At 55.8% G+C, this 24,925-nt stretch overlaps 2 protein-coding genes across 21 annotated transcripts in view; both read left to right on the top strand.

Annotated features, from left to right (window-relative positions):
• The first annotated feature begins 569 nt into the window (after positions 1-569).
• CERCAM (cerebral endothelial cell adhesion molecule) lies at positions 570-12,025 on the top strand. Of its 2 annotated transcripts, XM_025888189.2 has the most exons (14): positions 570-1,572; positions 3,005-3,115; positions 3,281-3,398; positions 3,940-4,074; positions 4,181-4,385; positions 6,192-6,311; positions 6,642-6,718; positions 6,820-6,926; positions 7,250-7,309; positions 7,771-7,903; positions 9,606-9,733; positions 9,908-10,111; positions 10,500-10,746; positions 11,482-12,025. In XM_025888189.2, the coding sequence occupies exons 1-13, from the start codon at positions 1,376-1,378 to the stop codon at positions 10,744-10,746; spliced, it is 1,842 nt and encodes a 613-aa protein (XP_025743974.1). In that variant the 5' UTR covers positions 570-1,375; the 3' UTR covers positions 11,482-12,025. The 2 variants fall into 2 exon arrangements, with proteins under 2 accessions (XP_025743974.1, XP_025743975.1); XM_025888190.2 differs by lacking the exon at positions 7,250-7,309.
• An 11,162-nt stretch (positions 12,026-23,187) lies between these two features.
• Positions 23,188-24,925, top strand: part of ODF2 (outer dense fiber of sperm tails 2) — a 33,998-nt gene continuing 32,260 nt past the window's right edge. For 8 of the 19 annotated variants that reach the window (XM_073905663.1, XM_025888178.2, XM_025888171.2 and 5 more), the window contains exon 1: positions 23,789-23,978. In XM_073905663.1, coding sequence (XP_073761764.1) covers positions 23,815-23,978 — 164 coding nt within the window. In that variant the 5' untranslated portion in view covers positions 23,789-23,814. Of the gene's footprint in view, positions 23,307-23,788; positions 23,979-24,185; positions 24,317-24,404; positions 24,641-24,745; positions 24,883-24,925 lie in introns of those variants that run through there. The other 11 variants (XM_073905666.1, XM_073905665.1, XM_025888181.2 and 8 more) reach the window with 7 other exon arrangements.

Below are 24,925 nucleotides of genomic sequence, written 5' to 3'. Positions count from 1 at the left end.
GTCACCAGGCAAGTCCACTCCTTGCTGGTTCCCCACCCCTCCCCTCCCAGCAGAGATAGTGTGCACAGGCTTAGCCCTCTTCTCTGACCCTGGGAAGAGCCTGAAGGGAGACCCAAAGCTGCCATAGGAAAGTAGGCCTCCAGGTGGGTGGCGGGGCGTGGGCGGTGAATGGAAGGAGAGCCTGGTTTCTCCAGTCCTGTCTTCCAGCCTCAGCAACTCTTTCCGGGGTCATGCTCCATGCAAAGAGAAGCATCCAGTGCGTTCATTCTTTCGAGGCATCCTTGCAAACCCATCCAGATGAGGACCAGAGGCTCAGGGAAAGTGACCTGTCTGGGATCACAGCAGATACTGAGCTGGAATTGGCCTGGGGCCCTCAGGGCCCTCCCTTTCTGCCCTCTCCTTAAGGGAGGCTGCAGCCCCCTTCTCATCTCAGCAGGGGCCCCAGGGCCCCGATTCTGCCCCGGGGGAGGCTGTCCTGCTTTGGACAGGGCTGGGTCAAGGTGCGGGCTCCGTGGTGCCCCCTGGGCCTACACTCCGCCTGAGAGTGGGCTTTGTTCTCTTAAAGGGCCTGAGCAGCGCCGGCGCTGGCGGCGGAGGCGAGGACGACAACACGCGGAGGACGCCAGGCTCGGGACGCAGCTGGGATGGCGCGCCCAGGTCCGGGGGACCCCCGCCCGTGCCCCCCGCCCCGGGGGGCTGGATGGCGCGCCCAGGTCCGGGGGACCCCGCCCGCGCCCCCCCGCCCGGGGCTGTCACCGCGCAGGTCTGCGAAGTTCCGCATGGGTCCGCCAGAGGGCGCCCGGGGGCGGAGGCGGGGCGGGGCGGGGCGGGGCGGGGAGGAAGCGGGGAGCCGGGCAAGGGCTGCGGCCCGTCGGTCCCGGCCCGCGGGGTTGCGGCTCAGGTCCGAGGGTCGGATGCGAGGCCGGGGAATCCGGACTCAGGGGCGTCGGACGCTCGGCAGAGCCGGATTCCGGGGGCTGAACGCACCAGGCTTCGGAGTGGAGCGTTCTCAGGCGCCGGAGCGGCTCGGATGCCGTCCCCCCGGACCCTCCCCTCGTCCCCCGTTCCCCCCCGCGCCGGCCAGCTGGGAGGGGGCTGCCCCCGGGTCGCGCGTGGGGCGGGTCTCCGGGCCCTGGCCCTCCGCCACCCAGGGTTGAGGAGAGGACACTTGAGAATCAGCGCGTAGCGGTTGGGAGGTGGAACCCAGTCTTTGGGGGTACGCTTCCCACCCACCCCCCGCCCTTGTGCGGCCGCCTCGGCCCCGCCCTGGCCCCAGGCCCCAGGCCCCAGGCCCCGCCCCGGTCCTGCCGCCCCGCCCACTCCCCTCCGCCGGGCCCGAGCCCCGGGGGCAGCCGCCGCCGCCCGAGCGCCCGCCATGCCCGTCGCCCCCGCCGCCCCGCTGCTTCAGCTGCTGCTCCTGCTGGGGCCGTGGCTCCAGGCTGCGGGCGTCGTGGAGCCGCCGCTGCCCGCCGTGGTCCTTACCATCCTGGCCCGCAATGCCGAGCACTCACTGCCCCACTACCTGGGCGCGCTGGAGCGGCTGGACTACCCCCGGGCCAGGCTGGCCCTCTGGTGAGAGAGACCGGGCATTGGCACCCTCTGGGCATGTACCCCCCGCCCCACAGATAGCCTCCACTCCCGATGGCCCCGTCTGCTCCGTGCAGACACCACTCAGACAGGCCCCTCCCCTGGCAGACAGGCCCTGCCCGGCCCTGCGCCCCTGGACCGGACCCCTTACCCCTTGGCCCTGCAGACTGACCTCTGAGGCTTTACGTTGACGCCGGAACACCCACCCCGGCCCTTACTCCTCTGGGGACCTCCTCTGGCTTTAAGTGGGGTCCTCTTGCCCTAGCCTCAGAGCCCAAACTCAAACCCCCATGGGCCCTGGGGTTGGCTCGACCTGGAGTGGAGCCGGCAGAACAGCTGGCCTGCCCTGCCCTGGGTCCCCACGTGGCAGAGATCAGCAGGCCTGGGGGTGCCTGGGGAGCAGGTGAGGGTGCTGTCTGCCTCCATGCTGCTCTGCAGCGGGGCGTCAGACCTGCTCCTCCTTCCCCCGGGCTGCTTTCAGCCTCTCTGTGGAGGGTCTGGGTCCTGCCTGCGCAGGGCAGAGAGCCCCTTTCCTAGAGTCTCTCCCCCAGGCATCCCCACAGGGCTCACTGGAATCGGCGGCCCCAGTGTGTGGAAGCCAGAACAGGGAGGAGCCCCAGGCTGAGGTTGGGGATAAACTGGAGAGAATTGACAAACTACCCCCCAGGGCACACCAAAGTTGCGCTGAGGGTGGAGCCAGGGTCTGGGGAGGCTGCCCACAATTACCACAGTCTGAGTTAGTTAGTTCCCACCCCTAGGAGACTTGACACGTAGTTAGTCTTCACTTCTGGGGAATTGGCTTAAAGGGGCAGGATCACCTAAAACTTGGGATCTTGGCTAAGCCCTCTGCGCCAACCCCCCCCCCCCCGCGCCTGGGGAGCCCCCTCCGCAGAGGAGAGGTTATGCTCCGTGGCCGTGGAGCTCAGGCGCATCAGCACTTCTCAGGGATGTTCGGAGGAGGGTTTGGTCCTTACTACAATTTTCTGGCAGAGGGAAGCAGCAGCTCTTCTGTCCAGTTCTGACTCAGACAAGGGGAGGCACGGATCTGTGGTCTCCTGGTAAGGAAGGAAGGTAGCCAGGGCACGTGGCAGGTGTGGTCCTCAAAGCTGAGGTGCTTTGTCTTTCAAATGCGTTCATGTTCTGGGGTCTCAGCCCATGAGCCAGGCAGGACAGCTTCTGGTTCCAGAGGGAGAAAGTGAAGTCCAGAGATGAATGGGACTCGCCTGAGGTCACACAGTGGGTCACAGACCCGTGCCTGGGACCTGGGTGCTTGCCTTACTCTGTAGCACACCTCCTCCCCGTGCAGCACCCAAGCGTCCAGCCTCGGAGGGGTTGGTGCTCCAGGGGTCAGTGCTGCCTCGGGGTCTGGCCCTTCGGTGGCAGGGCCCCCTCACCCTTCTTCCTCCCGCATCCCCAGGTGTGCCACGGACCACAACACGGACAACACCACGCAGATGCTGCAGGAGTGGCTGGCCGCTGTGGGTGACCACTACGCGGCTGTGGTCTGGAGGCCCGAGGGGGAGCCCAGGTGGTGACTGGAGGGAAGGGTTCTTGGCTAACAGCTGCCACCCAGGGAGGAAAAGGGACAGCTGCAAGCCCCCACCTCCAGGCCAGGGCTCTCTCCACTGCCCTGCCGCCAGGGGGACCATGGACACCTGCCCCTGGTGAACTTCTCATCTCTCGAACCTCTCAGGTCCTACCCAGACGAAGAGGGGCCCAAGCACTGGACCAGAGAAAGGCACCAGTTTCTGATGGAGTTGAAACAGGAAGCCCTGACCTTTGCCAGGGACTGGGGGGCTGACTACATCCTGGTAAGAAAGCCTGGCTAGGATGGGGTTTCCCACAGGTGGTGGTATCTGTCCCTGACAGCAGTCTCGGTGTGACTTAACTACCTGTAGGCTGGACCCTTCAGCTAGCAACCTGGGTCAGAACCCAGACCGGACATTGAGCTTGGATCCCTATGCTTGAGCTCAGATTAGCTATGAAGCCTGGATCCCTGAAACAGATTGCCGGGTATATACTGAGCCTAGGTTCTTGGGCTAGAGCCCGGAGTATAAACTGAGCTTCGTTCTCCAGACTAGAACTCAGCGTAGGTCTTTGGCTCTACTCCCTAAGTCAGATCTAGAATAAAGCTCTTAGATTAGCAACTCAGGTAGAATCTCTGGACCCGATCCCAGAGCTATTGGTCCAGAAATACACCTATTGGTTTATAGGTTAGAACTCTCTAACGGGACGCCATTGGATCCTGGGAGACATGCAGCGTCTCTGGCAATCTAGAGGGATCCCACTCAGTGACTCCTTAAGGGTACAGCCCAGACAAAGCTGGGGTCTGTGATACCCCTCTCCCAAAAGTTTGCAGATACAGACAACATTCTGACCAACAACCAGACGCTGAGGCTTCTGATAGAGCAGGGGCTGCCCGTGGTGGCCCCGATGCTGGACTCCCAGACCTACTACTCCAATTTCTGGTGTGGGATCACGCCCCAGGTAAGGCTGGGGACGGAGGCCTCGGGGTCTGTGGGCCATGTCAGGGGAGGCAGTGTTCTGGGGATGGAGGGGCCCCATCATAGTTCAGAGCAACCCCTTTCCCCAGGGCTACTACCGCCGCACAGCCGACTACTTCCCCACCAAGAACCGCCGGCGCCAGGGCTGCTTCCAGGTCCCCATGGTCCATTCCACCTTCCTGGTGTCCTTGCGGGCTAACGGGACAGCCCAGCTCGCCTTCTACCCCCCTCATCCCAACTACACCTGGCCTTTCGACGATATCATCGTCTTCGCCTATGCCTGCCAGGCCGCTGGTGAGGACCGGCTCTCTGTGAGCAACCCTGGAGGCCTCTAGGTCTTTGCATATGCTGTTCCCTCTGCTTTGCACGCCCTTCCCCAGTCTCCCATCCATCCTGTTAAACTCCTGTTTGTCTGGGTCATAGCCTTTCTTGAGCCCGTGGCCCTGGAAGGTTAGATGTCCTTCTGGCTCCCCATCATGGCACTTGCACATATTCCTTCATTAGGCAAATATTTATGGAGCACCCACCATGTGCCAGGCACTGGGGAGACAGTGGTGAGTAAAGTCAGGCGGTCTCTGCCCTCCTGGAACTTCCAGTCCAGTCAGTCCAAGGATCACACAAATCAGTGTCCAATCGCAGCCATGACAGGAAGGAATGCTTCTTGATTCTGCGTGCTCAGGGAGCCTAGGCCAGAGTAGATCTGGGCAGGGAAGGCTTCCTGGAGGGTGTGAACTTTGAGGTTGAGATCTGAAGTACGGGAAAGCATTAACAAGAGCAAGAAAGAGCATTTTAGGCAACAGGACCAAAGGACCAGCAGGTGCAAAGGCCCTATGGTAGCAGGCAATGTAAGAAGGCAGGTGACAGGAGCATAATAAGTGAGGGGAGGCGTGGCAGAGGCTGAGGCAGGAAACCTAGGCAGGGGCCAGCCTGTGTGGACCTGACCGGCCGGCATCTGGTCTTTAGCCTGACAACACTGGGCAGCCATCAGAGGATCACGCGATTGGCTTCACACACTGAAAAGAACACTCGGGTGTTGGCGTTATTTTTAAGATGAAAATTACCGCAAAATGTCTGGGCTCTGCCGGGATAAATCCAGTCCTGAGGAAGAGTCAGAGATGAGAGTGGGACAGAGACGCCCGGTGTTGGGAAAAGGATCTTGAGAGGACTGCACAGGCCAATTCAGGGAGAAGGAGAAGTGACGATGTAACCCAGGAGTGCTGCACCTGAGCAAGCAGCGTGCCCACAGTGGCCAGAGGGGGACATGTTGTCATTGGCTTTTTCATGCAAGAGGTGTTGGTGGAGTCTGCTACTGCAGACGTGCAAGGCAAAAAAAAATCGTATCAAGTGCAAAAGGCAAGTGAAGGAAAAACAAACCCATGGAGAATCCATGAGAAGAAGCAGAAGTGTTGCCGTGTTTTTGTCACTGCTACCACTACTTCGGGTGTCAGCCGCTGTTAACTGGTCAGCGGTTTGCAGGGGGTTTCATCCCTGTCATCCAGGCGCCCAGCACCCAGCTACTGAGTCCCCACGCTGGCCCAGGCTCTGTGCTCCATGCTGGGCGTGGGGTTGACTTTCAAGCGGATTCTGTGTGCCTGCCACTCAAGAGTTCACAGTCTGTAGGAGATAAAGGGGAAAGAAGTAATTGCAGTAAAGGTGACAAATATTGAAGAAATAGAAAAGGCCACTCTGGTTGGCGGGGGGAGGCAGGAGAGAGTGTGGGGTCACTCATAGGGGTCTGGGCACGAAGTGATGGTGCAGGATCCAGCGGGGTGGCAAGGCCGGGAGGTGGGGAGCTTTAGCAGGTAGAGCAATGGACTGGCCCGAAGGCTGTGGTCAGATGGGAGTTTGCTTTCTCCTGTCTCCCCATGATCCCCCAGGGACAGGGCTCTGTCCTGCTCACCACCATCCTCCAGCACCCAGCTGGTGCTCTAGACCAGCATAAACCATCTCAGCTAGAAAGGTCCCTTAGATATTGTTAGAGTCAAGCCTTTTCTCCCTCCAACCCCACAGCGGGGACACTGAGTCCCAGAGAGGATGCCTGCCTTGGGTTCCAAGAGCCCTGCTCCCCTGCTCCAGCACTCACTTGGCCTCTCTCCACAGGGGTTACAGTCCATGTGTGTAATGCACACCGTTACGGGTACATGAATGTGCCCGTGAAATCCCACCAGGGCCTGGAGGATGAGAGGGTCAACTTCATCCACCTGATCTTGGAAGCCCTAGGTGAGGGCTGGGAGCCAGGTCACTAGCCTGCTGCCATGCTAGCCTCCCACCGCCTGTGCCCCTTCTCCCAGGCCCCGGACCTGACTGGGCAGTGGGCCTGCGGTCCCAGCCTCAACGTCTAACTTACTCCCTGACTCTGGGCAAGCCCTTTTCCCCACTGAGCCTCAGTGTCCCCATCTCTATGATGGAAGCAGGTGGATCCTATAATCTCTGACGGCCCTTCCTCCTGGGTGTTCCAAGGGGGCAAGGGTGGGGGCGGGGCGGGGACTCCAGGGTCACTGCTGACAACAGTCTGTAGGGATTCATGATGGGGGGTGCTTTCCTCTGCAGTGGACGGGCCCCCCATGTGGGCCTCAGCGCATGTGTCCCGGCCCCCCAAACGACCCAGCAAGATGGGGTTTGATGAGGTAAGTTCCCTCAGCCCGCAGAATTGGGGTCAGGAAGTGGGTGGGCTCTCCCCTCCCGCTACACCCACCCCTCCCGCACCCACCTTCCCTGCCTCCTCTAGGTGTTTGTCATCAGCCTGGCCCGCCGGCCCGACCGCCGTGAGCGCATGCTAAGCTCGCTCTGGGAGATGGAGATTTCTGGGCGGGTGGTGGATGCTGTGGACGGCCGGTGAGGCTCCCCGGGGGCGGGGCCCTGGGCAGCTAGGGGAGCAGTGTGGCCCACTGGAGCTCCCTGGGATTGGGAAGAGCAGACAAATGAGTGGAATGAGTTTGCTGTTCCAGGAGGTGATCAAACAGGGCCTGAGTGATTCTGTCTTAGAGAGCCCCAGGGCCTACCGGAGGGAGGAGAGCACAGGAGAGCACGGCCCAGAATCTGGAGCCCCTAGACTTGCGTTCCAGCTCTGCCACTTACCAGCTGGGTGACCTCCGGCAAGTCACCGCCACCTCCCAGCCCTGCTGTGTGAATGGCAGTTAATTGTGCCTCCCTCTTAGGACTTCTAAGGGCTCGGTGAGGACTTTGCCAGGGCCTGACACAAAAGAAGTATTCCAAAGGTTAGGTGTCTTTATTATTATCAGGCTTACTCTTCTCTGTCTTGGACTTAGGGCCCTGATGGGTGGGGGTGGGGGCAGGGGCCAGTCCTGTAGCCCTGAGGAACCAGAGGTCACATGGCTGTGCTTGCCCACGGCTATTGGCCCCTTGTGCCCCCAGCCCTTACAACAGTAGGTTGTTCATCCTCTTCTCAGGCCTCTGCCTGAGAAGCAGATGCCGTGTCCCCCTACGTTCATTCTGGGGAGCATGCCCCTCAGGCTGCTGCCCATCTCCCCATGCTTCTATTCCCTCCCTCGAGGGTCACCCCGGCCTTAGGTGGCTCTGGTTCCCTGGGTTGTCTCCAACATCTCCAGGCCACATGAAGCAGTAACGAGGTTGACACCTTTAAATTAAACTCCAGTGTGACTGCCCCCAGCAGGCACAGGCCAGGCACCCCTCGCCCCATGATACCTGTCTCCCTCAGGACACTCAACACCAGTATCATGAGGAGCCTCGGCGTGGACCTGCTCCCTGGCTACCAGGACCCCTACTCGGGCCGCACACTGACCAAGGGCGAGGTGGGCTGTTTTCTCAGCCACTACTCCATCTGGGAGGAGGTGAGGACGCCGCTCCCGCAGGGAGAGCAGTGGGGGGGGGCACCCTATTTGCTGCTCTGTGCTCAGCGCCCAGGGGAACCAGCGGGTGAATAGATATACTAAGGAAGACCTGGCCGGCAGCTTTAAACCTCCTATGCATTCAACCCTGTGCCGTACTCATACTGTAGTCTCTACGGAGCCCCTCCTGTGTGCTGGGAGATCTTGTGCTGAGAATACAGAGGCGAACAAGGAAAAGGTCCGTCTCACCCTTCTGGGGCTCAGGGACCAGAGCAGGGCACAGAAACCGGGAAGAAGCAAGCTAGCCGTGGAGGGGAGATGTACAGACTGTCCTGGAGTGTGGGTTGGCTTGCATTCCTGGCCTGGTGTGGGACCAGGGTGGGCCTCACCACCGAGGGGCAGCGAGAAGAGCCTTCCGGGCAGAGGAAAACGGTGGGGCAAAGGCCCTGAGGCAGACCGGAGCTGTGTGTTCCGGGGGTGGGGGGGGGAGAAGAAAGGCCTGGGGCTTGGCCCAGAAGCCTCAGCTCAGGGCTGGGGGGGCAGGTGAGCGCCAGTGAGAGGTCACTGCCTGGCCACTGCAGGAGGGACCAGGGGACTGGCCCTCCAAGGGGCGGGTGCCCCCTCCAGGAGGCAGCACCCAGACCCACTCCTTGTTTTTATTTTCCACCATAACCAAAATATAAGGACATGAGCTTATGTTTCTGTTTATCTTCTACTGTTTCTTTCTTTTTTTTTTTTTTTTTTAAGATTTTATTTATTTACTTGACAGGCAGAGAGAGAGAGAGAGCATAAGCAGGCAGAGCTGCAGGCAGAGGGAGAGGGAGAAACAGTCTCCTGCCGAGCAGGGAACCCGATGCGGGGCTCGATCCCAGGACCCCGGGATCATGACCTGAGCCGAAGGCAGACCCTTAACCGACTGAGCCAGCCAGGCGCCCCATCTTCTACGGTCCCTGAACAGATTGAAGGATGACTTCCATTTCACCGTTTACTGAGCTGATTTCATGTTCTTTTCACATTTCTAGAAGTTACAAAAATAACTTTCTCTAGGGGCACCTGGGTGGCTCAGTCGTTGAGCGTCTGCCTTCGGCTCGGGTCGTGATCCTGGGATTGAGCCCCACATCAGGCTCCCTGCTCCGCGGGAAGCCTGCTTCTCCCTCTCCCACTCCCCCTGCTTGTGTTCCCTCTCTCGCTGTGTCTCTCTCTGTCAAATAAGTAAATAAAATCTTAAAAACAAAACAAAACAAAAAAAACCTTTCTCTTAGGGATTGTGGGGGCTGGGGTCTTCCCCCACCTCCAGCCAGCCCAGCTTCCTTGAGGACAGCTTAGGAGGCCAAGTGAGGAGCTGGGCCTGGAGTCTCCTTACTGCAGTACGGGGACATCATGTGTCCTGCCTCCTGAGGGTCCCACAGATACATAGCTGCACCCAGTGAACGTGGCAAAGGTTATGATTGCCATCAGAGTCTACTTGGAGAGCTAGACTGGGGGCCTGGAGGACCTTGACTGCCAGAGCCAGATGTTGGGACTTCAGTCCCCAAACGGTGGGAGCCCCAGCAGGCTTTGGAGCAGCTGAGTGATGTGGCCAGGGCTGAGCCTTTGGCATATAATGGAGGCCAGGGAGAGTCTGTCAGGCAGGTGGAAGGGGACCGCCTGAATCTAAAGAGCATCCCCCATGTTGTGTGTCGCTCCCCCCCCCCCATTATTGCAGGTGGTTGCCAGGGGCCTGGCCCAGGTCCTGGTGTTTGAGGACGACGTGCGCTTTGAGAGCAACTTCAGGGGGCGACTGGAGCGGCTGATGGAGGAGGTGGAGGCAGAGAAGTTGCCATGGGACCTAATGTAGGCAGCCTGCACCTGTGGGATGGTGCACAGTGCGGGGGCTCTGGGGCTCTGCCTTCTCCTGCTGGGAGCCTGGCCAGTCCTCCCGCTGAGCCTGGTCTGTGATTGGGGAAGGGGTCCTTGGACACCACAGGACCTGCAGTGACTCCTGGTTGCCCTCGCTGTCACCCGCAGCTACCTGGGCCGGAAGCAGGTGAACCCCGAGGAGGAGGCCGCCGTGGATGGGCTGCCACATCTGGTGGTGGCCGGATACTCCTACTGGACCCTGGCCTATGTCTTGAGTCTGGCAGGTGCTCGCAAGCTGCTGGCCTCCCAACCCCTGCGCCGAATGCTGCCTGTGGACGAGTTCCTGCCCATCATGTTTGACCGGCACCCCAAGTGAGTCTTAGATGGGGGCCGGGCAGGGTCAGCTCATCCGGGGAGCCCACCTTGGCGAGGGCAGCTGGGGAGACTGAGGCTGAGTCACTTCTTCAAGGTCGCCAAGGAGTAGCCCAGCCTGGCCCTGGAGTCAGACCAACCTAGGTGTGAATTCTGGGCCGCCTGTGTGGTTCTTAGTCAAGCCACGTCCCTGTTGTGAGCCTCAGTTTCCCCGTCTGGAAAATGGGGAGAATAGAGACCCTGCTTCTTGAGTTTGTTGTGCAGTCTTGAGGGGGAGGGCAGTGTGGTGAGGTGCTTCGGGCAGGTGAGGTGTCCGGCTCCAGGCGGGCGTGCGGTGTGGCTGGCGGGACCCACCTCAGCCCTCCTGAGCCTTGCCCCTGCCTCACAGTGAGCACTACAAGGCGCACTTCTGGCCGAGGGACCTGCATGCCTTCTCCGCCCGGCCCTTGCTCGCTGCCCCCACCCACTATGCAGGGGACGCTGAGTGGCTCAGCGACACGGAGACATCCTCGCCCTGGGACGATGACAGCGGCCGCATCATCAGCTGGAGTGGCTCTCACAAGACCCTGCGTGGCCCCCGCCTGGACCTGGCTGGCAGCAGTGGGCACAGCCTCCACCCCCGGGATGAGCTCTAGGTGAGGGTGGGCCTGGGAAGAGGACCCCAGCCCCATGCGCCTCAGTTTGCTCTCCCTTCTAGGCTGGGTCTGGGTCTCTCTTGCCTCCTCCTCAGCCTGCCTTCTCTCCTCTCTCTCTCTGGCTGTGCTCTGTGCTCTCTCTCTGTGGCTCCCTGCATTTCTCTATCTTAAGCTTCTTCTCTCTCTCTGCCTATCTGTGTCTCTCGGATCTTCTCTGTGTCTTTTTCTTTTTCTTTTTTTAAGATTTTATTTATTTGAGGGCACCTGGGTGGCTCGGTCGTTAAGCGTCTGCCTTCGGCTCGGGTCATGGTCCCGGGGTCCTGGGATGGAGCCCTGCATCGGGCTCCCTGCTCAGCAGGGAAGCCCGCTTCTCCCTCTCCCACTCCCCCTGCTTGTGTTCCTGCTCTCGCTGTCTCTCTCTGTCAAATAAATAAGTAAAATCTTTTTTTTTTAAAGATTTATTTATTTATTTATTTATTTGAGACAGAGAGAATGAGAGAGAGAGAGAGAGAGCGCACATGAGAGGGGGGAGGGTCAGAGGGAGAAGCAGGCTCCCCGCCGAGCAGGGAGCCCGAGGTGGGGCTCGATCCCAGGACCCCGGGACCATGACCCGAGCCGAAGGCAGACGCTTAACGACTGAGCCACCCAGGTGCCCTGTCTCTTTTTCTGTCAGATGCCTCTGGATATCCAACTCTAGTTCTTTCTCTTTCTCTCTTGCCTTTTCTGTCCCACCAGGGCCAGGCGGTGACTCCAGAGGAATGGCCAGGAGCAGGCTGTGGCTGGCCAGGGAGGAGGTTGGAAATAGCTGCAGGAACCACCACCAAGAGCCACAGACCCCACAGAGACCCGACTGTCACCTTAGCCATGGCCACTCTGCCCTCTGGCCCCGTCTTGCATCAGGAGAGACCACTCTGAGATGGGTCCCCTTCCCTGAAGGTCGTGTAGAGAAAAGGCAGGGCTCACAGGCCCTCTCACCCTGCCCGGCCTGACTCAGGGCCTGGGGTGGAGGGAGGGAGGGGGGCACCCCAGCCTTTGGTTTCAAGCTGGACGGACACCAGGAGCCCTGCCCTCTCCGCGGACCCAACTGCTGGGGCCCCTCCACCACCTTCTACCTCCACCTCAGCCCCCTCCCCACTCGACACCTGGGTCTCAGCTGCCTGGGCCCATCCTCTCCCCCTGGCCACTGGGAAGTGCAGGGAGGTGGGAGGAGGGCCCTGGCAGACCTGGTGCCCAGCACATAGTAAGCCCTCAGTAAAAGCCAGCTGGTATTTGCACTTTATATTTTTAACTCCTGGAGGAGCCTCTTTCTGTGTCACGAGGACTGGGAGTGAAGGGCTCCTGATCTATGGATGAGCCCTTGGAGAGACAGAGAGGGGAGGGCAGCCTGGGGGAGGAGTCAGGCCGACCTGGCATCACCATCTCCTGGCTAGGTGATCTGGGATGGATGCCATCCCCCCCTGGGTCTTGGTCTGCTTGGTGGTGAAGTTTTCGAGGAAGAGAAGCATGTCAGGGGCTAGGTGGGTATAGAATGGCCTGGCCCGGAGCCCAGCCCACAATAAATGCTCACCCACTGGGGCTGTCCTGGGCATCACCAGCCTCACCTTGCTGGGTAGGGTGGGCCCAGACCCAGGGCTGCTGAACCTCCTCCTCTTTGAATCTTCACTTGTGAGGGTGCAACCCTTCGCTGGAGGGAGACGGGGTAGATGGATGCAAGGCTCCCCTCTGGCCCTAACCCATGTGGCCACCAGAGGGTGAAAGAAAGCAGAACATGGACCTTGTGGGCCAGGGCGCCTTCTGCTGGTGTGGGACCGCAAGGGGAAAGGGAGCCTCGGGCATTTGGAATGAGCCCCCTGTGCTGGTGGGCTACCTACAGCAGCTCCACGTTTTCCGGCTCTCTTGCTGGGGACCTGCTGGTCTTCCCTCTCCATCCCCCCTCCATTGGGTTCGGCTTCTGGGCCCAGTTACTGTCTTCCAATGCCTGAACTCAGGCAGCTGGAGGGCGTAGGGAGGTGGCTCCTGGCCTTGGCCTCCACCAGCACAAGACTGTGGCACCGGCATGCCTAGGCTTCCTTCTTCAGAGGAGCCCCCTCCCAGGGCAGCCCCTTGACTTGGTTGCACAAGACCCAGGGTCCTGGCAGAGTCGGACAGGCACCCCCTGAGGCTGGGATATCCCTTGCTTCTGTCCTGGGGATGAGGTCCTGCTGGCCTGGCTTTGGTCCCGGGACCTGGCATGGCTGGGAGAAGGACTTTGGGTCAAAGGTATTGGACGGGTGCTTTGTTAGTTCCAAGAGTGAAGAGCCATTGATTCCAGATGGCGATGACCTTGTGCAAGTCCCTTCTCTCTAGGCTTCCGGTGTCCCCTTCACTCATTAAAACCATTTATTGAGCCCGTCCTATGGGCCAGGTTTAGGCATTAGGGATACAGCAGTGAATAAAAGTGCCCCCCAAATCCCTGACCTGGTGCAGCTGACATTCTAGGAGGGAGATAGACAGAAATAAATAAGCAAATATTAGAGTGGTAGATGCTAAAGAGCCAAATGAGGAAGGAGACATCAAGTATGGTTTGAGAAGTTAACATCTGAACAAAGACTCGGAGGTGAGGGGGTAGGCTGTGGGGATAACTGAAGGAAGCCCATTCCAGACCAAGGGAACAGCACATGCAAAGGTCCTGAGGCAGGAGCAGGACTGGCGGGTTCAAAAGACAGCAAGGAGGCCAGTGTGGCCGGAGCCGAGTGAGCAAGGCCTGGAGGGCGAGGAGATAGATGATGGAGCCAAGGTCAGGGCCGGAGCAACGAGGGCCTTGGAGGACATTCTGTCTTTTACTCTGGAACGGGTAGCCCCCAGAGAGTTTGAGGCCGAGAAATGACTTGATCTAAGTTATTTTAACATGAGCACCCTGGCTATAGTACTGAGAATAAACTGTAGGTCAGCCCAGGGGAGAGAAGGAGAGAAGTTAGGAACCCATTGTAATAATCCAGGTGAGACAATGGTGCCCCAGAGCAGGGTGTTCGCTGGCAGCGGGGCAGTGAGAAGGCAGAGCCGACAGAATTTCTAGAGCAGGACAGGAGGCTTTGCAGATGCTGGCCCCGCCACCCAGAGCCTCCCTGCGCTGCCCAGCTATGGTCAACCCCACCGTACTCTTGAGCTGCTGGGCAGCACCGCCTTCCAGTTGTTTGTAGACAAAGTTCCCAAGACAGCAGCAAACTTGCGTGCTCCGAGGACTGGGGAGGAAGGGTTTGGCTCCTGCTTTCCCAGAAGGATTCGCGGATTTCTGTGCCAGGGCGGTGATGACCCATGCCATGAAGGTGCTGGGGGCAAGTCCATCCACAGGGAGAAGTTTGATGATGAGAATTTTTAACCCAAAGCACACGGGTCCTGGCATCTGGTCCATGGTCAATGCTGGCCCCAACACAAATGGTGCCCAGTTTTTCATCTGGGCTGCCAAGCCCGAGCGGCTGGATGGTGAGCCTGTGGTCTTTGGCAAGGTGAAAGAGGACACAGACACCGTGGATCGCTCCGGATCCAGGAATGGCAAGACCAGCCAGGTCACCAGGATTGTCTCCGGACAGCGCTAATAAATTGGCTTGTGCTTTATCTCGGGAGGGCACCCCTCTCCCCATCTGCCCGCAGAGTCCTATGGTCTTCGTGCTCTCACAATAGATCTTTGGGTTCCACATGTTCCTTATCCCCCTCCCAGTCCAGCTGGACATAAGAGTTAAGTTGTGAAATAAAAACTAAATGACAAGACAAAAAAAAAAAAAAAGAGGAATGGAAGATGATGTCAAAGTTTGTGGCCTCAAATTCTGGAGGAATGGAGCTGCCATCAATTGAAATGGTGAAGACTATGGGTGGGGCTGGTGAGGATCCGGGGGCAGAGGGCAGGTGGACGTTGATGTATGAGCCTGGGATTCAGGGTTCAAGTCTGGGCAGGAGATAGAAGCTTGGAATCCTGTCCTGACCCAGAAGCCTTGGCCCCAAACCACACACTGCAAACCACCCCGCCGCCCCGTTACCTGGGGAGCTTGTTAAAATGCACATTACTGACCCCTCGCGTTCCCCCCCCCAGCCAGGTTCTGATTCAGTAGGTTGTGGGTGAGGCCTGGCTTTCTGAACTTCCCACCCAAGGTGATTCTGAGGAGCGGACAGCTCCAGGAACTCCCGCTAAATCGACACACAGTGAAATTGACTTTGATGATTTCTGACAAATGTCAACAGCCCAGCCACCACCACCACAATGGCGACATGGAATATATACCCCAGTTCCCCCACGCCAGCCTGCAGTCAGCACCCTTCTCCCACCCTAGCCCCTGGAAACCACAGATCCGGTTTCTGCCCCGATGGTTGTGCTGTTTCCACCCTGTTGTCCGGACGGACTCATACAGTATGAGTGTGGCCTCTCGTGTCGTGTCTTCTCTTAACGGGTATGATGTTTTATTTGGAAGTTTTATACAAAACCAAACTTTAACACCTTCCCTAATATGTTAAACAGTTTCTAATCCTAACATGTTATGAAGCATGTGTTCTGAAATTTTCATCAAGACTTCCAAATATCGGGGCGCCCGGGTGGCTCAGTCGTTAAGCGTCTGCCTTCGGCTCGGGTCGTGATCCCAGGGTCCTGGGATCGAGCCCCGCATCGGGCTCTCTGCTTGGCCGGAAGCCTGCTTCTCCCTCTCCCACTTCCCCCTGCTTGTGTTCCCTCTCTCGCTGTCTCTCTCTCTGTCAAATAAATAAAAAACCTTACAAAAAAAAAAAGACTTCCAAATATCTCCCAATACCCTCCGTGTGACTCAGATGCTGTGCAAATATTTTGGTTTTCTATGTGTGCCCTGCTGTGAAAATGTTGGGAAGCCTTGCCCTGAGGCACGGCCAGTGCTTGGGGGAGGCATGGATAACTGAGGGAAAGCGAGAAAGTTAGGATGGGGGCCGGTGGGCAGGAACCACGTCTCCTACAGCTCCCTCTTGGGGGACTGCTTTTGCTCTGCTCTGCCCCACCCCCCAAGGTTGGTACATTTGTTTGCAAACCAAGAGATAAGGGCTTTCCTAGGAGTAAATGGCAGTAGCTTTGGAGCATTGCCTTTTTGCCAACTGTTTTGCTGATTCAAGGAGATTTCTGTCTCCCTTCTGGGGTCTCCGCTGGATTGTAGACGCTAAGGAAGAGCCCTCCCTGGATGGTGGCGCTCTCTGCAAACTTCGGTGCTCCCGCTAGCCCCAGCATGCCCCCCCCCCCCCGGGGGCAGAGAAACCTGGTGTGAGTGGTCTCTGTCCTTTCTAGTTCTGTGACCTTGGGCAAGTGTACTGAGCCTCCTCGAGCCTCAGTTATCTGCTCTGTAAAATGGGGTTAGCCCTCGTGCCAAGCTGACTGGATGTGGTGCGGCCTCGCTGAGCTCATGCAGGTGAGCACCCTGCCTGGCACAGGGGATGCTGCGCTGACGGTTGCCGGCGTCATGGCGACACTCAGTGACAGAGTGGATCTGGATGGACATGGGAGGTCTGCCCGAGTCAGAAGAGAGTAGGAGGCTCTGGAAACAGATAATCTAATTTCCAGTTTCCCCTCTGCCACTTAATGGTGCCACTTGAGTCAGGTGCCTCCCCTTGCAGCAAAACCCTTCCGTTTTCTCCTCTGTAAAATGGAAGAGGCGTGATTTTTTTTTTAAGATTATTTATTTATTTATTTATTTGACAGAGAGAGAGAGAGAGAGAGAGAGAGAGAGAGCGAGCACAAGCAAGGGGAGCAGCAGGCAGAGGGAGAGGGAGAAGCAGGCTTCCCGCTGGGCAGGGAGCCCGATGCAGGGCTCGATCCCAGGACCCTGGGATCATGACCTGAGCCGAAGGCAGATGCTTAACACTGAGCCACCCAGGTGTCCTCCCCCAATTTTTTTTTTTTTTTTTTTTTTTTTTTACGTAGGCTCTACACCCAACGTGGGACTTGAACTCACGATCTCGAGATCAAGAGTCGTGTGTTCTACTAAGCCAGCCAGGTGCCCCTAAAAAATGTTTACTCTCTTATTTATTTCTCTTTTTTAAAAAAGATTTTCTTATCTTATTTTAAGTGATCTCTATACCTAACATGGGGCTTGAACTCACAGCCCCAAGGTCAAGAGTCGCAGGCTCTACCGACTGAGCCAGCCAGGCACCCTGCAATCTCCCATTTCTTTAAACTGAGTGATGGCTCCATTTGTGTTTATTTTATTATTACATCTTTATTTTTTTTAAAGATTTGATTTATTTATTTGAGAGAGAGAGAATGAGAGATAGCACGAGAGGGAAGAGGGTCAGAGGGAGAAGCAGGCTCCCCGCTGAGCAGGGAGCCTGAGGTGGGACTCGATCCCGGGACTCCAGGATCATGACCTGAGCCGAAGGCAGTCGCTTAACCAACTGAGCCACCCAGGTGCCCCTATTATTACATCTTTAAACTGAACATGAGCGGTAGGTTATAGGTTGAACTGTGTCCCCCAAAAGTTCCGATGTTGAAGTCCTAACCCCTAGTACTTTGGAATGTGACCTTGTTTAGAAATAGGATCATTATACACACAATTAGTTAAGATGAGGTCATATTGGAGTAGACTGGGCCCCGATTCCAGTATAACTGGTGTCCTTATAAAAAGGGGAAAGTTGGCCCCAGATGTGCACCAGGGAGAATGTCCTGTGCGGACTGGAGTTCTGCCACCGAGGAACCTACCAGAAGTCAGGAGAGAGATCTGGAACAGATCCTTCCCTAGCGCCTTTGGAGGGAGCACTGCCCGGCTGACCCCTTGCCCTCAGACATCTCACCTTCACCTCTGTCAGTGCCTTTCTGTTGTTTAGGTCACTCAGTTTGTGGTATTAAAAGTACCACAGAGAATATACAAGAGGGCCATAAGAAATACCCTCTACCAGAAACTTGCATTCTTTTCTCTATGAATTTCTCTCTTTTTTTATTTTAATTTTTAAAAAAGATTTTTATTTATTTTAGAGAGAGCGAGAGAGGGAGCACAAACATGGGGGAGGGGCCGAGGGAGAAGCCGACTCCCCGCTGAGCAGGGAGCCCCATACGGGGCTTGATCCCAGGACCCTGAGATCATGACCTGAGCTGAAGGCAGACGCTTAACTGACTGAGCCACCCAGGTGCCCCTTCTCTATGAATTTCTATCTACATTTCTCCCCAGCCTCCCAAACATCTGCACAAGCCTTACACTGAGCTTGTGGTTTACGACCTCACCATGTTTTTTCTGCACTATCTCTCTATTCTTTTCAGCAAGTTTGTAATCTGTTGATTTTTTTTTCTGACTACAAACATGTTCCCTTGCAAAAATACTTAAACATTATAGGGATGCCTGCTGGCTCAGTCAGTAGAGCACGCAATTCTTTTTTTTAAAGATTTTATTTATTTGACAAAGAGAGAGAGCACACAAGGAGGCAGAACGGCAGGCAGAGGGAGAGGCGGAAGCAGGCTCCCAACTGAGCAGGGAGCCCGATGCGGGACTCCATCCCAGGACCCTGAGATCATGAGCTGAGCCAAAGGCAGACGGCTAACCGAGTGAGACACCCAGGTGCCCAAGAGCATGCAATTCTTTTTTTTTTTTTAATTTTTTTTTTAGATTTTATTTATTTGAGAGAGAGAAACAGAGATAGTGAGAGAGAGAGAGCACAAGTGGGGAGGAGAGGGAGAAGCAGGCTCCCCGCGGAGCAGGGAACCCGATGCAGGACTCGATCCCAGGACCCTGGGACCATGACCCGAGCCTAAGGCAGACGCTTAACCGACTGAGCCACCCAGGATCTCAGGGTTGTAAGTTCAAGCCCCACATTGGGTGTAGAGATTACTTAAAAAACAAAACAAAACAAAACAAAACAAAACAAAACAAAACAAAACTTAAACATTACAGAAATTCACAATGTACTAGTGAAAATCTCTCTCCTAATTCCATCTTCCATCAGTCCTAACAGTTCAGTGTATATTCCTTCAGATTCTTTTTATCTTCTGGTAGTAACATACTCAGGTGGTTTTCATGCAGAGACAAAATCATGGCCCTATGAAAAGAAACAATAGAGGATAGTCAGTATGAAGCAGGGAGGATCTCATAGGTACCAGATCTCAACACACAGGTCTGTCTAAACTGAGACCTAATTAAAATGACTAATATTTGTGGAAGGATGAAAAATCAATCCTAGCTGTTTGATAAATTATGTTACATATATTCAGAAAGTTTAAATATCTATACACACACACACACATACACACACACACACACACACCACATCTTTATCCATTCATCTATCAGGGGACACTTGGCTGCTTCCATATCTTGGTTATTATTAGTAATGCCGCAATAAGCATACAGGTGCATGTAACTTTTTGAGTTAGTGTTTTCATTTTCTTTCTTTCTTTTTAAAATATTTTATTTTTATTTATTTAGTTATTTTGAGAGAGAGATCGGGGGAGGGGCAGACTGAGAGGGAGAGAGAGAATCTTAAGCAGGTTCCATGCCCAGCGTGGAGCCTGACTCAGGGCTTGATCCCAAGACCCTGAATCATGGCTTAAGCTGAAGTCAAGATTCAGACTGAGCCACCCAGGTGCCCCTTAGAAGCTTTTATTTTTAAGTAATCTCTACCCACAAGATGGGGCTTGAAGTCATGACCCAGATATCAAGAGCCACATGCTCTACCCACTGAGCCAGCTGGGTGCCCCTATTTTTAATTTTTTGCAGAACCTCTCTCTACACTGTTTTCTACAGCAACTGCACCAATTTACATTCCCACCAACAGTGCGTGAAGATTCCTTTTTCTCCACATCCTTGCCAACACTTGTTATTTCTTGTCTTTTTGATACTACATTCTGACAGGTGTGAGATGACATCTCATTGAGGTTTTGAGATTTTATTTATTTATTTATTTAGAGAGCTCGAGCTGGGGTGGGGGGAGGTAGGAGGGGCAGGGGGAGGGATAGGTAGAGAGAGAGAATCCCAAGCAGACTCAACACAGAGAGCGGAGCCTGACATGGAGCTCTATCCCATGACCCTGAGATCATGACCTGAGCCAACAATCAAGTCTGATGTTCAACCAACTGAGCCACCCAGGCGCCCCTCATTGACATTTTGATTTGCATTTCCCTGATGATGAATGATGTTGAGCATCTTTTCATGTGTCTGTTGGCCATCTGTATGTCTTCTTTGGGAAAATGTCTATTCAGGTCCTCTGCTCATCTTTTAGTTGGACTATTTGTGTTTTTTTGGTGTTGAGTTGTATAACTTCTTTTTTTTTTAAGATTTTATTTATTTATTCATGAGAGACAGAGAGAGAGAGAGAGAGAGACAGAGAGAGAGAGAAGCAGGCTCCCCACTGAGCAGGGAGCCTGATGCGGGACTCGATCCCAGGACCCTGGGATCATGACCTGAGCCGAAGGCAGACGCTTAACCATCTGAGCCACCCAGGCGCCCCGAGTTGTATAACTTCTTTATGAATTTTGGGTACTAAAGCCGCATTGGATATATCATTCGCAAATATCTCCTCCCATTCAGAGTTTGTCTTTTCATTCTGTTGATGGTTTCTTTCACTGTGCAAAAGCTTTTTTTATTTTGGGATGGTCCCAAGAGTTTATTTTTGTCTGAGGAGACATATTGAGAAAAATGTTGCTAAGACTAATGTCGAAGAAATTACTACCTGTTTTCTTCTTTAAAAAAAAAAAAAGATTTTATTTATTTATTTGACAGAGAGAGAGCACAAACAGGGGGAGTGGCAGACAGAGGGAGAGGGAGAAGCAGGCTCCCCGCAGAGCAGGGGGAACCCAATGTGGGACTTGATCCCAGGACTCTGGGATAAGTCGCCTAACCAACTGAGCCACCCAGGCGCCCTACTGCCTGTTTTCTTCTAATTACTCTCTATTGGTAACTGCACTGTGTGCTCATTCTTGCACCAGCCTCCAGAGAGAAATAATATGCACAGGGTATGCACTGTGCAAATGCATATTGCCTGTTACTAATTGGCTTTTGCTCCAAACCCATAAGGCTTCCTGGTCCATGTGGAGCCCTCTTTTTGCCTGGGCTACAGGCAAGCCTGAGGGACACCTTGCTGTCTTTTCCCTGAGACTCTTACTCCCTTGGGAAGGTAAGGAGGGGTCAGTCCAAAGACAATCACATTGAGGAAAAGAAAGGATGAAAGGAAATTTCTCTTTAAGGTCTAAATGTTTTCTTGATTATTTTGTTAAAGTTCATTCCTAGGGGTGCCTGGCTGGCACATGAATCTTGATCTCTTGATCTTGGGGTTGTGAGTTCGAGCCCCATGTCGGGTGTAGAGATTGTTTTAAAAAAATCTTAAAAAACAAATAGAAATAAAAACCTTGGGCACCTGGGTGGCTCAGTTGGTTAAGCGACTGCCTTCGGCTCAGGTCATGATCCTGGAGTCCCGGGATCGGGTCCCGCATCGGGCTCCCTGCTCGGCGGGGAGTCTGCTTCTCCCTCTGACCCTCTCCCCTCTCATGCTCTCTCTCTATCTCATTCTCTCTCTCAAATAAATAAATAAAATCTTTAAAAAAAAAAAAGAAATAAAAACCTTAACACTAACATCCTCTTAGACCCAGCTGTTTAGAAATACACATATACAGGGCGCTTGGGTAGCTCAGTCGTTAAGCGTCTGCTTTCGGCTCAGGTCATGATCCCAGGGTCCTGGGATCGAGTCCCACATCGGGCTCCCTGCTCAGCGGGAAGCCTGCTTCTCCCTCTCCCACTCCCGCTGCTTGTGTTCCTGCTCTTGCTGTCTCTGTCTCTGTCAAATAAATAAAATATTAAAAAAAAGAAATATATACATACACACACACTTAGGAATATATATATATATATTTAGGAATATATATATATATTTTAAGATTTTATTTTTAAGTAATCTCTACCCAACATTGGGCTCAAACTCACAACCTGTTTAAGGTTTTTAAGATATAATGTCCAGGGCGCCTGGGTGGCTCAGTTGGTTAAGCGACTGCCTTCGGCTCAGGTCATGGTCCTGGAGTCCCAGGAATGAGCCCCGCATTGGGCTCCCTGCTCAGCAGGGAGTCTGCTTCTCCCTCCCACCCTCCTCCCTCTCATGTGCTCTCTCTCTCTCAAATAAATAAAATCTTTAAAAAATAGATATAATGTCCAGTTGTTCTGTCAAAAGATAACATCGATTTTAATTTTTTTAAACATTCATTTATTTGAGAGAGAGAGAGCAAGTGGGGGAAGCGTGGGAGGAGGGCAGAGGGAGAGAAGGAGACTCCTCGCTGAGCATGGACCCCATCCCCGGGCTCTGTCCCACAACCCTGAGATCATGACCTGAGTCAAAGCCAAGAGTTGGATGCTTAACTGACTGAGCCACCCAGGCACCCCCAAAAGAGTACATCAATTTTTAATCCTACCAGCAACATACGAGATTGCTTGTTTCCTAATGTCCTTGTCAGTGCTGGGCATCGCTCTTTTAAAAAAGTGGCCAATCCTGGCCAGGCGACTGAGCCACCCGGGCGCCCCAGGCAGGGGAAAGCTTTAACCATGTTATCTGGTCACATCAGAGAGGTTGGCCATGGGCTCCTCAAAGACTAGGTAGTGTTCGTTGCTTCTTGAACTGGGTTTAGCACATAGCAGGAACTTAATAAATATTGGTTCAACGAATGTGGGAGCATTGAGAAATGATCAACAATTCTGTGCTGGGGGTAGCAAGAGACATTTTACAGAGATAATTGGCCTAGGTCTGGCAGCAAGAAGTTTACCTTAAGCAGCAAGAAGGACATCTCTTCCTCTGAAGGGGGAATTAAAGGATGGGGGAAGTTAAAGATGAGGTCAGGTAGGGAGAAGGTAGAGGGAATTCTACTTTTTTTTTTTTTTTAAGATTTCATTCATTTATTTGACAGAGAGAGACACAGCGAGAGAGGGAACACAAGCAGGGGGAGTAGGAGAGGGAGAAGCAGGCTTCCCGCAGAGCGGGGAGCCCGATGCGGGGCTCGATCCCAGGACCCCGGGATCATGACCTGAGCCGAAGGCAGACGCTTAACGACTGAGCCACCCAGGCGCCCGGAGGGAATTCTACTTGATGGCTTTATTTTTCTCTCTGAAAAAGGAGAGTTGGAGTATGGGATGGTAAGAGGCAAAGGTTTGGAAAAGCCATTTGTGGAGAGGGAAGGGATCTAGGAACAAATGGTACAATTCTGGGTGGTGGTGAGGGCTCAGGTGAAGGTGGAAGTAATGACGTGTTTCATCCTTGCAGAACCTCAGGGAGAAGATGAATGGACCTGGAGGGCTCCCTAACACTGGGGAATGAATATGGTGGGCACTAGCCGCGAAAACGAAGCCAGAAAAGCAGGTACTATGTGGAGAAGGGGGAAGATGGAATTTCAGATTTCACGTGGATCAGTTGTGTGGCCCTTGGGGTGCATTGGCTGAGGTGCAGGGGAAAGTCATGGACATGAGGATGTCGAGAGACTGAGGCCAGTTTGGTCTGAGGATGTTCAAGTCTCCCAGAATCCAGGGCGGCGCGGTGAGCCACGTGACAGCCCGCCTGGATTGGTCAACAGTGGACATAGTTGAGAAGATGGCGGCTCAGCGAGAACCTCATCGAAGTAGGTCTGTACACACAGCAGCACCCAGTGTGCAGGAGGGCGGTGAGGGGCAAGGGGAACGCAGCCCCTTCCTCTGGTCTGGACAAGGACGGAGGAGGCGCTGTGGGAGGGGGAGAGAGTCTGGGTGGTGTGCACCAACAGTGGAGTATTGACAGGGTTGGATTTCCAGAAGCAGCGCGTAGCTCTGGCCACAAACGTGTTCTGTGTCCTCTGTCTGAACCTGGTCTCCTAACATGTATCAAAGGGTCTGGGGTAGAGTTTTAGCGCTCCTTCGAGTTAGGGGACTCGAGGAGGACCAAGCCGGGGTAAAAATGGCGGAAGGTCAGCTGGGCCTTGAACGGCGGGGCAAGCCGAGGCAGGGCCCGCTAGTGGCGTCGCGCGTCTCCACGGCGACGGGACTCGTGGCCCGGACGTGGGCGGAGCTTCGGGCGGGGAGGGGCATCTCTGTGACGCCAGAGGCTGGGCCTAAATGGCGAAACCCGAGAGGCTCCCGGGGGGGTTTGAACTGGCCAATGGGCGAGCTGCCGACCGGGTGTCGGAAAAGGAGGCGGAAGCGGGGAGGAGCCGCCGCGGGAGCCGGATTGCATCCGCCGCGGCGTCTCCATGGCACGGCCCTGGCCTCCGACTTCAACGACTTCATAAGGAGACGTTTCTGGGCGCAGCCGTGTCGCTCTTGGTGAGAGGCCTCCGGGAGGCGGGATCCCGGGCGCTCCGGGGCGCTCCGCGGCCACCGCCGGGCCGCGTCCCCACGGGCAGCATGGCCCCCGTCGTTCCCCGACCCTCCCGCGGCCGCCCCCGCCTCCAGCCCCCTGGCGCGCTCGTCCGGCTCCCGTCAGAATGTGGCCCCTGCCCCGCCCCCCCGGCGCGGGCCTTCTTCTCCTCCCGCTAACCGGCGGGCCGGCCGCCTCCCTCCTAACCTGGCCTCCGGCAGGACTCTGCTCCCTCCTCTGCCGCCCTCTGGCAGGGCTTCACCCTTCTCTCTATGGGCAGAAACTGGTCCCCTCCTGCCCGCTGGTGGGTGGTCTCCCTCCTCTCCGCGGACGGAGACAGGCCCCGCGCCCCCTGCCCGCTGGTGGGCGTCGCCCCGGCCGCCTGTCCCTCCCTGCGGGCCGCGGCTCGGCAGTTATTTGTCCGCGCCTCGTAGGCAGCGCTGTTCCCCGGCGGCCGCCTCCCGGCTTCCCGACCCCGCGGGAGTGGGATCACCCGTGCAGGGGACGCCACCGGGGGTTTCGTCCCGCTCCCTGCACCACCCGGCGTCTGACCCGCTCCAGCTCGGATACTGAATCCCAGTGGCCGCTGGCGGCTGCGCCCGGGAGGATTTCCCCTCCGTCGTCGCGGGTACCCACTTGGCGGCTGCGAGCACCTTTCCCCTGCAGCTGCCGCCCCTCCCGCCTTCTAAACACTATTGGTCCTCTCTGGGTTTCTATTCTCCCGGGAACGCCCCTTCTCCTAGGAGACAGTTGCCCTGGTCCCGCCCGGAATATCCCTCCAGCTCCCTGCGCGGGTTTCGGCCCTTTGCGGCCCACTTGGGGGCCTAGCGGTGCCCGCCCGCCCTTCACGCACGCCAGCCGGCGCCTCAGGTTTTCCCTCTGGTGACCCACCCACCTTCTCTCCCGGGTGGGA

Source organism: Callorhinus ursinus, unplaced genomic scaffold, assembly GCF_003265705.2.
Source record: "Callorhinus ursinus isolate GAN/ISIS: 27379988/994484 unplaced genomic scaffold, GSC_fseal_2.0 scaffold24, whole genome shotgun sequence".
Classification (NCBI taxonomy): Eukaryota; Metazoa; Chordata; class Mammalia; order Carnivora; family Otariidae; genus Callorhinus; species Callorhinus ursinus.
Note: the sequence above shows the minus strand (reverse complement) of the source record. Positions and strands in the feature narration are given on the sequence as shown.